The sequence below is a fragment of the Scomber scombrus genome, chromosome 11, assembly GCF_963691925.1.
Source record: "Scomber scombrus chromosome 11, fScoSco1.1, whole genome shotgun sequence".
Taxonomy (NCBI): domain Eukaryota; kingdom Metazoa; phylum Chordata; class Actinopteri; order Scombriformes; family Scombridae; genus Scomber; species Scomber scombrus.
The window spans coordinates 13,416,196-13,427,855 of NC_084980.1; the positions used below are offsets into that span (position 1 = coordinate 13,416,196).

General features: G+C 42.7%; 1 protein-coding gene across 1 annotated transcript; it reads left to right on the forward strand.

The window, feature by feature from the left end:
- The first annotated feature begins 794 nt into the window (after positions 1 to 794).
- vwa5b2 (von Willebrand factor A domain containing 5B2) lies at positions 795 to 11,320 on the forward strand. The gene is made up of 21 exons (XM_062429008.1): positions 795 to 933; positions 1,813 to 2,028; positions 2,841 to 3,066; positions 3,223 to 3,380; positions 3,566 to 3,697; positions 3,796 to 3,920; positions 4,046 to 4,222; positions 4,341 to 4,451; positions 5,136 to 5,338; positions 6,363 to 6,477; positions 6,670 to 6,855; positions 6,979 to 7,192; positions 7,280 to 7,617; positions 8,061 to 8,298; positions 8,389 to 8,715; positions 8,816 to 8,953; positions 9,147 to 9,275; positions 9,353 to 9,403; positions 9,876 to 9,978; positions 10,358 to 10,481; positions 10,562 to 11,320. Exons 1-21 carry the CDS (start codon positions 795 to 797, stop codon positions 11,318 to 11,320), a joined length of 4,209 nt encoding a protein of 1,402 aa, XP_062284992.1.
- Positions 11,321 to 11,660: the final 340 nt, after the last annotated feature.

Below are 11,660 nucleotides of genomic sequence, written 5' to 3' on the forward strand. Positions count from 1 at the left end.
AGCAAACACACAGACATGCGTGTGTGTGTGTGTACACACACTCGCATGTGTACATACACACACAAATTTGTGCAGTCTAGCAAGCTGTGATCTGCACACTGGCCTCTGCACCTGCTGAACTTAAAGTCATTAAGCGGTAAAAGTATTGAGTACAGCTTGAGTTACATGGAAATTTGGTCCGAAATTGGATGATTAGTTTACTAGTTTCTGTCGCCCTATAAATAGAAGAGTATAGTCAACCATTTCTTACCACCCAGCTACTGTTAGGTGCAGTTTAGTGAAAGAAAGTATGAGAGTAGTTAGTAAGTAGTAGTAAGTCCACATGGATTTGCATACAGATTGGCCACTGATTGCACATGCAAGACATGATGCATGGAGTAGTAAATGTTGACCTGCAGAGTTAATGATTGACCAAGCCTCTTACACTCAAACTATCACAGTTGGTTGCTAAGAGCCTAAGGAGAGGAGATAGCTTACATGTCCAAGAGCTGATACTGTATATATCTGTAGGTACCAGGCAAGCATATATATACATATAACATGTGAAACTAATGAGCAGTTTAGATGCTTTTAATCAATGCAGCAAAAATCTGGGCTAATTTAATCAAGTTTACTCATTTGGCATAACACTTGATTTATAAAGATCATTGTCATTGCGCACTGAATGGAAAATGAAAGAATTAAAATGCACACTCACATATTTCCCTTCCCGTCTGCTCAGACCATTTCCCTGGTCTGTGTTCCTGTGTTCTCATGCAACCAGCGGAGTAGAGGCTTGTTGATACCCTAAAAAGATGGTGGGACTAAGAAACCGCTCCACATGGGAACCATTGCTACTCAAAGCCTCATGCATCAAATCCTGTGCTAATGGCTGCTCCCTGGGCATCAATGCACACCTTACCTATGCCAACGCTGACATAGAATCTGTTGAAGGTGAGTGCTGGGTGCAAAGGGGATATATTCTTGTAAAACCAGTATATTTCTAGCAACTGCATTCAGAATTAGTTTAGAAAGCCTCAACTACTTCTAAAAATGTATTACAGGGTAGGCTAGAAAAATGACTTGACAAAACTGTTTTCTGCATCATATGATGTTTGAAAAGATTGTGGTTATTCAGCAAAAAGTCTAATTTGCATAGCAAATGTATTGAACTTAGATTTACTGTACCACTATTAAATCTTGTCATTTCTTGACATCTGAGAGGAAATTCTTTAATGTGGGCTAAGCTAATAACCCAGCAAGAAACATTTTGTGAATCTTCATGTGATGGACCACGAGCATTTTATTCTGACAGTAGTAAATATTTTTAAAATTTAACAGTAATATTCGATGCCAAGAGGAGAATTTCATTTGGAATAAAGTTTTATCTAAAACTGATGATTAGTTGAAAGAGAGTTTAATTATAATTTAGATTCAGATTTAATAATCCATCCATTTGATAATTATCCTAAATAACGCGTTTGATTTAGGAAAGTATCAATCAATCTGAAGAAGGTGACTTGAATATTGCAGCATTTGCCTTCCTTTAGAAATCAGCTTTTTTCATTCAAGGGCCAGGTTGGTATTTTTCTTTGTTTTAAAGAAATGAGAATGACAACAGTGTCTATTAAAATAACCAACAGTGAGTAGTCTATCATACTGTAGGCAGTAGAAGAGATAAAATAAATAATAAAAGGCAATCATTTAGCTCAGGAGGATTTATAGCAAGGGAAATTCATCAGCGATTAAGTAGCAAAAACTTTTAAAAAACAACCTTAAAATATATACAATATATCTGCTGCACTTTGAAATACTGTTAATTCTTTTATCCAGGTGTGTTTGTGTACCCACTTGGGGAAAAGGAGGTTGTGGTGGGCTTTGAGGCTGTGATTGCGGGCCGGCTGGTAGGGGTGCAGATCCAGAGCCGGGGGAAGCTGCAGGATTGCTGTTTGGATTGCTGCCCAGGATCTGGTTTTGAAGGCTACTGTGGAAATGGCCAGGAGTGGGGCTGCTGTGGGAGCTCCAACATGGACATGCAATGCACCAACGGTGAGTGATGGAGGGTGGAGGAATGCGGTGAAGGAGAAGATCTGAATTTAATGTGCACATAGATTTATTTGACATGATTTCTTAGGCTTTCACAAGTAAGAAATTAAGTATGCATTTATGTCTAGCATTCACATTACCCATGCTTTTGGGGCTACACATTATCATCAATTAGCCCTCTAATAATAAAGCTCATCAGTAGATGAGTTGTAATGAACTTTTCATTTACAGATACCACTACTGTGGTCTGCAGACACTTTACAAAACCCAGACCTGATGAAAACTACCTCAGCATCAACACATGTATCAATCTCTGTATACTAATGAAATACTTACTTGAAATGCCCATAAAACATGATATAATTAGCTTTGAGCTCAGAAAATAAATTGGGTAAGACTGAAGAGAAAAATGTATACTATACTGTGGTATTACCACAAATCATATCATCCACTTAGGACTGTTTTCTGAAGTTGTAATGATCCGTACTCAACATGAATACAAATATAACTACTGTCCCTTCTCTGTCCTGTATTAGCGTCACTGAGGATAGAAAGGACAGACAGAGGCGAATAGATTTGGCTGGCTGCCTAATGGTGAAATGGCATTCACTTAGTACAAACATAAATCATCTTGAAGTGGATGGTATATTATGGGAACTGTGGTATCATGAACATGCAATAATTATCCAACTGTAGCTTACATCACACAAAATAAGGATTTCTTTTGAAGTCTTTGGTTATTTATAATTTAACGAAGGCGTGATTAACAATTAGTCTGTTTTAACATGTGAGTACCTGCTGTATTTTATATCCAGGGCATCTAATCCTGGACGAAGACCTAGAAAGAACTACCTTCATCGTGGGCACAGGAGTCATTGGCCCCATGGATATAGTGTCCGTTGTCATAAGCACCACACTTGAGCTCCCCACTTTAGAAAATGGAGCGATACGCATTGTCTACCCAACATTGCTTACCCCAATTGTCACAGGCCAGATGACGGCGAGCAGGAGTGAAAATGGGGGAAAATCAGAGGAGACTGGGTACACCACTATATTCATGTCACAACTAACTAAAAATAGTTTTTAATGTTTTATCTGATGTCTCACATGTAACAAAATGTATGTAATCTAGACTAATGGCTACTTGTTCAACATGTATTGGATTTCTCAAATAATCTACATTGCTATCCTCCTCAGACCAACTAGCTGTTTTGGTGCAACCTCAGGAAAACAAGACCGGGTCCTTGATTCAGAGCAGCAGTGTGCCCATGCCATCTTCACCAGTCCAGCTGCCAATTTAGCACCCTATGAACTCAACTTCCAGCTGCTGGTCAGGGGGGCCTGCCTGCTGGCCGGTACTTCCTCTCCTCTAAAATCAGTTTGATTCAAAATAAAATATGTGTGGGCAATTTCATCAGAAAACAGAGAGGGCCTGAATCCAAACACAATTAGACCACCAAATCCATACGGAGTCAACAGGAAAAAGTAATCTCCTCTCTTTTTTTCCCATTTTATTATCTTATCCTAAATCAATTCTTAGGACTGGAGAGCCCCACTCACGCCCTGAGGGCAGATGCAGACCCGTGTGCCCAAAGTGCCTCTGCCACCTACATCACCTTGGCTCAGGAGCATCCATATGACAGACACATAGAGATCATTCTGCACCTTAGTGGTGAGCAATTTCGAAGCTGTTTCCCCAAAATATTCTTCCTGCCATGTTATTTTTTCAGATTTTTGACAGTGAATTGCATTCACAAAACTTTGTCACAGAACCTCACAGCCCATTGGTCATTATAGAGAGAGGCAGGCTCTCCTTCAGCCAATATGAACAGCAGATCTGTTCCCGCCGTGATTTCATCCGCTGCACCCGCAAAGATTCTGAACCTGAGAGGAAGGTCGGTGGTATGCCACACTGCTTTACTACCTCCATTTGCCTTTGATATCTCATTCCCTTTGATATGCATTTATCCTTATCCTGAGCCCTAAAAGCTAACATGTCGATGCTCCTTTCGGCCTGCAGCTGGAGTTTGTGAGGAAGCGGTATCACAAGGACATCCTGAACAGCCCCGTCTTGATGCTCAACTTTTGTCCTGACTTGCTGTGTGAACCTCTGGAGCTGAACAAAGCCACCAGAGAGCTGCTGTTCCTTGTTGACCGTAGTGGCAGTATGAGTGGAACCAACATCCGTCGTGTAAAGGTAAGCTGCAGTCAGAAAAAAAACATACCAATGAAGAGGAGGTTAGTGTACATAAGTAGGGCTGTAATTGTGTGCATCGATGTTGCTCCATCCAGTCTATCCCTTCTTGTTTCTACAGGACGCCATGACGGTAGCATTGAAGAGTGTCCCGTCCGGCACCATGCTCAACATTGTTGGCTTTGGCACCACCATCAAGCCCCTGTTCACCTCCAGCAGGCTCTGCACTGATGTTGGTTTATACATAATTTGAATCTGCACTTATATAGTAAAAGATCCCAGTGAAAGAAATGATATATTAAAATACCAATAAAAGAGAGTACATGGAGCATTTGTGCATCATGTTTCCTGAAAGTAGGTGTTTTTCAACCATGTAGGACAATCAGTTCTAGTTTCTCTGTTCTCTGTCCATTGCTAATCAGGCAATAGGTCAGGTTCTTGGGTTGCCTTAGTAGCAGAGTATCAGGTGTTATCCAGACCATGGGCTGCAAGGACAAACAGCCTTTGCACATTACTCCTGACCATATGGTGACCTTTCATGCATTTTCAGTAAGGAAGGAGATGTCCTTCCATCACTTCTCTTGTCAGGCGTGTTTGTTCACAGTGTGATTTGAGGTGGTTTTAAGGCAGGTGCTAATGTGTATGTATGTTTGCTGTCTCTTTATTAGAGAAGGTCTGATTCAATTCTTCTCTCACAGGGTAATTGGGGCATCTGATATGAAACAGTGAATTTATTTTGACAACATAGATGATGTTTGCATAGGCGACATCATGCAGTGAGGCAGGTGTTGTTTTCTGATGCTTGCTTCCACTGTTGTGACCTTTGCTTTTTCTCTCTCTCTTTCTCACCCTCTCTCTTTACCCCTACATTATACATATATATATATATATATATACTGTATATATATTTATACAGGTCACTCTAATGCAGGCATATGAGTATGTCCAGAGGATGAGAGCTGACATGCGAGGCACCAACTTGCTTGGGGCACTGTCCTGGGTGTACCAACAGCCTATGCAGCGCTCACATCCTCGCCAGGTCTTCATTGTCACAGACGGATCTATCAGCAATGTGGCCAAAGTGCTGGAACTGGTCCGCAGAAACACATGTTCTGGCAGGTATGGAGACAAAATTATCTATTACACATGTACATATGTACATATATATACATATATATACACAAAGATGCCAGCAGGATGCCCAATATGAGGCAAAGACATACAAAATGGATAGCCTATTAATTTGAACAACAACGATTTATTCTTTAGCTGACATGTGACAAGAAACATAGGAAGCATCACTGTTGGAAACAATGAAGCAGAGAATGAGGTAATAAGTATAACATAAACACAATATGGGGCAGGAAAGAGAGGAGGAGAGAAGGACAGAAGCTAACAGCCATCTTGAAGAAGTGAGACCAAAGCACTGTGAAAGGCAGTAAAGAAAGGGCTGAGGTCATTTTCAGTCCCGCCCAGTAATCCTGTTAAGTGCTCTCCTCTGCAATAAGAGTTACGGTCCTCTGGTTTTGCCTAGGCCCTTCAGCAATGCACAACAACTCCTTTAATCCCTCATCAGTATTCCCCTGTTGGACTGACTTTCTCCACTGTAATTTTGCTGCCCCTGTACAAACTATGTACATTTTTCCATTGTCACTCATGTAATTCATTAACTTCAATATATGTAAATGACAATGCCTACAATCGATATCCATAGTACCAAAATAGGATTTATTGTCTTGTTTTTACATCATTATCATTTTCTCTTATTCATCTCTATATAATGCTGAGATCACCCAAGATCTCAGCCTTTTCAATTATTGTCCCCCCTGCTCTTTTCGAACTCTCAATTAGCCAAATAGCTTGTGATCCCGCTGAGTGCCTAAATAACAGTTCTGTCTGTGACGAGTCCAAATTTGTTCTATTTCCTGTGAACACAAGGAAGCCCATGTATGACATTAGGTTTTAAAAAGAAATGCCTACGTAAATCTTAGCTGCTGCAAAAGACAGATGCTGAATTTGCTCAGATAGCAAAACCAAATGACAAAAAGACACATACTGCACAGTGTGCATAGCGTATAGCATCAAGGACCAACGAGAAATAATAGAAAATGATACACATGATAACATCTGTACACCTCTGCAGATGCTTTGGCCTGGGCCTGGGTCCCCGAGCTTGCAGAAGACTCCTGCAGGGCGTTGCCAAACTGACAGGAGGTACGACAGAGTTCTTGGATGATGAGGAGAGACTCCAGCCCAAGGTCAGCAGCACTGCAGTAATGCCACCTATTGGAGAAAATAAGATTTGCAGAACAATTATAGGCATAAATTTACTTTGAATGATGAAAACATAAAGCATTGAACTTTGAAACACTAGTTACTAGTCACTAGTGTTTGCATAAACTCATTTTAAACCTTAATTTTAAAACATTGTGACTAATCTTACTCCTCAGTTAATCAAGTCCCTGAAAAAGGCCTTTGAACCTGTACTGACTGATGTACGGATTGACTGGTACCTCCCTGAAAACATGGAGGCTCTTCTTTCACCCAATGAAATCCCACCGCTCTACCCTGGGAATCGCCTCATTGGATACTGTACTCTGTTTGATATGACACATTTCAAAGCCAGAAAGGCAGAGGTAAACTGCATTCATTAAGTAAACCTCATTGTATGTGTGCTTGTGTCTGCAGAGGGAAAGAAATCTGAAATCTAACTTTCATATATATATGTACATTTTATTTTTTTTTAACATTTTTTTTAGTCTCAAGGACGGGGCTATAAAAGTGTACATCGTGGCTCCACGGGTTCTGATTTATGCCAGTCAAATGATGAGCTTTCACCACCTGCCTCTGAGCTAATGCCGGTGGTGACGTGTGCAGATGGCGCCGACTTGGAGGAGGCACTGAGGGAGATCTCCAGAGAAATCTCCTCTGAGTTCTCCTGTGCCAGAGACACAGACCCTGGCACCAGTCCAGGTCAGTCAGTCATTAATGGAAGACTCACATTAGCATACTGAACACCTCATACCACAGTGGTTAACACTTGGCGTTTGTCCACTCTAGGTGTGGAGCTAGACTGGTCCAGTGATGTGAGGAGGAGGATCCAGGAGAGCTCTTACATCCAGGAGCAGTATGTCCTTACTCGTTGCTCCCTCAGTAGTGAGCGGAGTCTACAAACACAGTCCCACTCGCACATACATGCCTCGTCAAACTCTGACTCTGCAGGCGGGGCCTTTCTGACTGACCCGCACTCCTCTGGTTCAGTGCTGGATACAGGGTCTTTACCCCAAGGCCTTGAGAAGATGCCCCCTCCAGAACAGAGATCATCCCTGTCTCGTTGGGCAGACTCAGCATGGCAACAAAACCTCTCGGCTGAAGCCCCTGGTAACGGGGCAAAAAAGGTACAATTGATGATAACAGTCTTACATTCCTGCAGATGAATGACAGAACGTACACTCTAGAGTTTTATAGCAGTTTTTGTTTCTTTTTACTATGTTGTGACAAGTTTCAACAATCATACCAGGAGAAATCTATTGTCAAAAAATAGAAGGTACCAATTTGTCCGCAAATAGACAAGAATACAAGACATGTTGTTTTTTGAGAAAAGGGTGCAACCTCTAGCTGTCTTGCTCTTACTTGACTGTAAGTATTAAAGGTTGTTGACAAGTGTTCTGCAAAAGATTGGACGTCCCTACCTGATGAGCCAGGTTGTCAGGTTGCCAGACTGTGAGAGAAATGTTCAGAGTTCTTTAAGAGTTCCTTACAGAGTAACTATCAAATGTTCACAGATGCTGTGTTGTTTGTCTGCCTACCTTTTGTTTGATTTCCCTTCTTGTACAACCAGCATGGGCGTCTGGATGGAGGTGAGGAGTCTCGTAGGAGACAAAAGGCCCTGGCTCGTTCAACCATGGCAGCGCGGAGTTTCTCATCCCCCCAGGGCGAGCTGGAGATGCATCGCCTGAGGAGAGCTCTGGAGAGGGTCTCCTTCGACCAAGTGCTGGAAGGGAGGCTGGATGAAAGTGATGGGGAGACGAAGCCTCCATCAAGAGGGACCCTGTCCTGCAGAAGCCTGACCGACTCCAGTAAGCTATATTGTTGAGAAAAGCAGTACTATCTGTCCTTTTTTCACTCCATCCAATTACAGTCCCTCTATTTCTTAATCTGACCATCAGATGGACTCCTGTTCCCTGCCTCTCCTATGGATTGGGACAGCTTCACAGACCCAGAGTATCTCTTCACTGCCGTACCCCCAGAAGATCCCGCACCGGGTCAGTGCCGCTCCCTCATTCATGGCCTGCTGAGTGGTAGGCCTGTGTCCTGGGAGGTCTCTGTGGACCTAGAGCACCTCTGGATCCCTGAGGGCCAGGAGACAACAGTGGCTGAAGGATGTGGGGAAGGAGGAGGAGAATCATGGGAGGAGATCATTCACCAGCTGACTGCTCGGTCAGTTATAAGAGACTTTGAGAAAATGGCAGAGAAGGAGAACGATATTGGACACGGTGAGGTGTAACTGCTTCAAACATAATTGATTTAAATTATCTTAAACAATATAAATACTGTATACCTCTTTACTTGATGTTGCTTTTGATGCTGTCTTAGGTTCAGCTAAGCGATACCGTATGAAGGCTATCCAGACCAGTAAGCATTGTAACATCATCTGCATGTACACTGCCTTCACTACTACTGACAGCAACCCCAACAAAGGCTTGCAAGATGGCATGAACATCCAAACTACAGGTCTTCATAACATTGAACTACATCCCACATACTGTAGCAGCCAGTGTCTAAAATATGTGGAAAATACACAGATTTAATTCCATTTATGGCATGGGTAAATGTATGTGGATTAAGTTACTGTTTTAAAACAAATTTTTTCTGTATTTATGCTGTGTGTATGTGTGTGTGTGTGTGTGTGTGTGTGTTTGCATAGGGATGCAATTGGGGAACAGGAGGAGCTCCCAGTCCGGTAGCCGCAGGCAGAGGGCCTATTCTGTGGGTCTGGGCAGACGGCGCACCAGTCGAGACAGCGAAGAGGTTGAGGACACCTGTAACTCTACAGGTAGACAGACTGAATAATGCCAACACCCACTTCTATTGTCAAGACTTTAGGTCATCAACAATCTTTGTATCTCTCAGACAGAGATGACACTCCTGCCTCACCCTGTAGCCTTACATCCTGGGACTCTAGTAAGTACTGCTGTCCGCTTGCTCAGTGAAAACACTCTAGTGTCAGTGTAGTCTCAAGGTTAGCTGCTTCTTACCAAACTGAGGGTTCATAATTGAAGGTGAGTCTGTATACTGTAGGAGAAAAATGCAGAACTGCTCTCATCTGACTTCATTATAAACACCAATAAACCCTGTGGTAGTTTTGAAAGTATTTATTCGCCCAAATTACAAAAAAAACCCAAACCAAAACATATTTTCTTCCTCACCACTGTTGGTACACTGGATAATCCACATAACACACTTTAAATCATATCTCTTCGAAAACAGTTCCACTGAAAATTGTATACAGCAAGGTGTGCCACAAAGGTGTAATTTTTTGTAATTTGGGTAAAATGAGGCTTTAAACACAGTTAGGAAGCCTCACTTTACCCCTGTGCTGATGAAACAATAATGTTTGATGTTTTATTCCACACTGCTGTCTCAGGTGTAGGAGGCAGCGCCTACTCTGCTACTGCCTCAGCAATAAACAGCTCTGCATGCACTCGATCACATCGATCTATAGAGAGCAAGTCGATGGAGAGTTTCTTTAGCACCAGGTGAGACTGACATATCAATATAAAATATTTCTAGTCAAACATAACTGGTAAATGTGGCATAACAATGTGAAGGCCATTGCCAAAAAACCCCAAAACAAAACAAAAGACTAAATAGAAAAAGTCTTAAACCTCTTAAATAACTAAATTACCCCTAAGAACCTGCAATATAGGGGGGTCCTATTAGGTCATAACAACATTTGTGTCAATCATACCCCATTAGAATAGTTACATTTTGTATTAATCATTTTCAAGACTGTTCCCCTGATTTGTTTAATTTATTTATTAATATTTTTTTCGCATGGCCTGCAATGTGGGCAATATTATTTATGATGGCTATATATATTCAAAACCCACCAAAACCCTTTTGAATATATTCCAGGTTCCCACTTGGCAGACTCAGGTCCTCTATTTCATCAGGAAAGCAGGTTCCTCTGAAGTCCCACTGTCTGTCTGCAGAGACTGAGAAACAACCTGAAACTGAAGCTCCAGACTACCTGCCCCTGGTGAGCTGTGAAGACACAACATATGCATTAATCTAGCAAGCATGTGTTAATTAATTCACATATCCATGGTGTCTCCTCAGGTGCGCCTACAGCTGGCGTCAGGAGCTTTTCTTCTGACAGAGATCTACTCCGACTGTGTCCAGATCTCCTTGGACCGCCTGAAGAGGGCTTCACCCTACAGCCTCCACCGCCGCAGCCTCAGTCCGCCCTTCCGCTGCATATCTCCCAGTGCTCCATCTTTATCCTCCTCTGCCAAACCTGCCACTAGTCACCATGTTACGTTTTCTCCTTCTGCCTCCTCCCTTGCCAAACAAGCCGCACCTCCTTTTCACCACACTCCAGATGACACCCCCTTGATGCTGGAACCGAGGCTCCGCCGAAGACACCTCTCTGACCGAGACCCCGTCACCTCACCCCCTGACCTCCCCAGCTCTGAAGAAGGTTCCCTAGAGCTATCTGTTGGCCACTCTCAGAGCCAGAACCAGAGCCAGGGCCAAGCAGATAGTGGCCGTGGATCGGAGACAGATGTATGTGAAGGATATTTGGCAGAGCCTGCTGACCTCCAGGGGAGCAGCCACTCAGCTCAAGAGGACCTGGAGGGTTCAAGCTGGGCCACAGCTGTGGCTCTAGCCTGGCTCGAGCACCGTTGTGCCGGATACTTTATGGAGTGGGAGCTGGTGGCAGCAAAGGCAGACTTCTGGCTGCGATGTCAGGAGCTTCCTGAGGGAGTGGACCTGGCAGGGTTGAAAGGAGCTGCCAGACAGCTGTTCATGCTGCTGCGCCACTGGGATGAGAACATCAAACTGAACATGCTGTGTTATAACCCCAATAATATGTGAGACAACAATCTCTGAGGAAACTGAGCCAGATCTGATTAGCATATTGACTTCTTACTAATGATAGTGACTCCAAAGAAGCAACACCTTCACATGGAAAAGTAAATCCTGTATTTTATCTGCAGGGTCAACTAATATCACAACCCAGTGCCAAGTTCATTCTATTATTAAGTTGCACATTACAAAATCTTTGATGTAAGAATTTATATTTATGTGACAAAAATACCTTTTACATAACATAGACCAAGTGGCCTTTTATTATAAGTATGTTTTATGCAATCACAAGAATGCCTTAACCACCTGAATGAGCTTTTTGTAGTCTAGGTTTTTAGCTTGTCTCAGC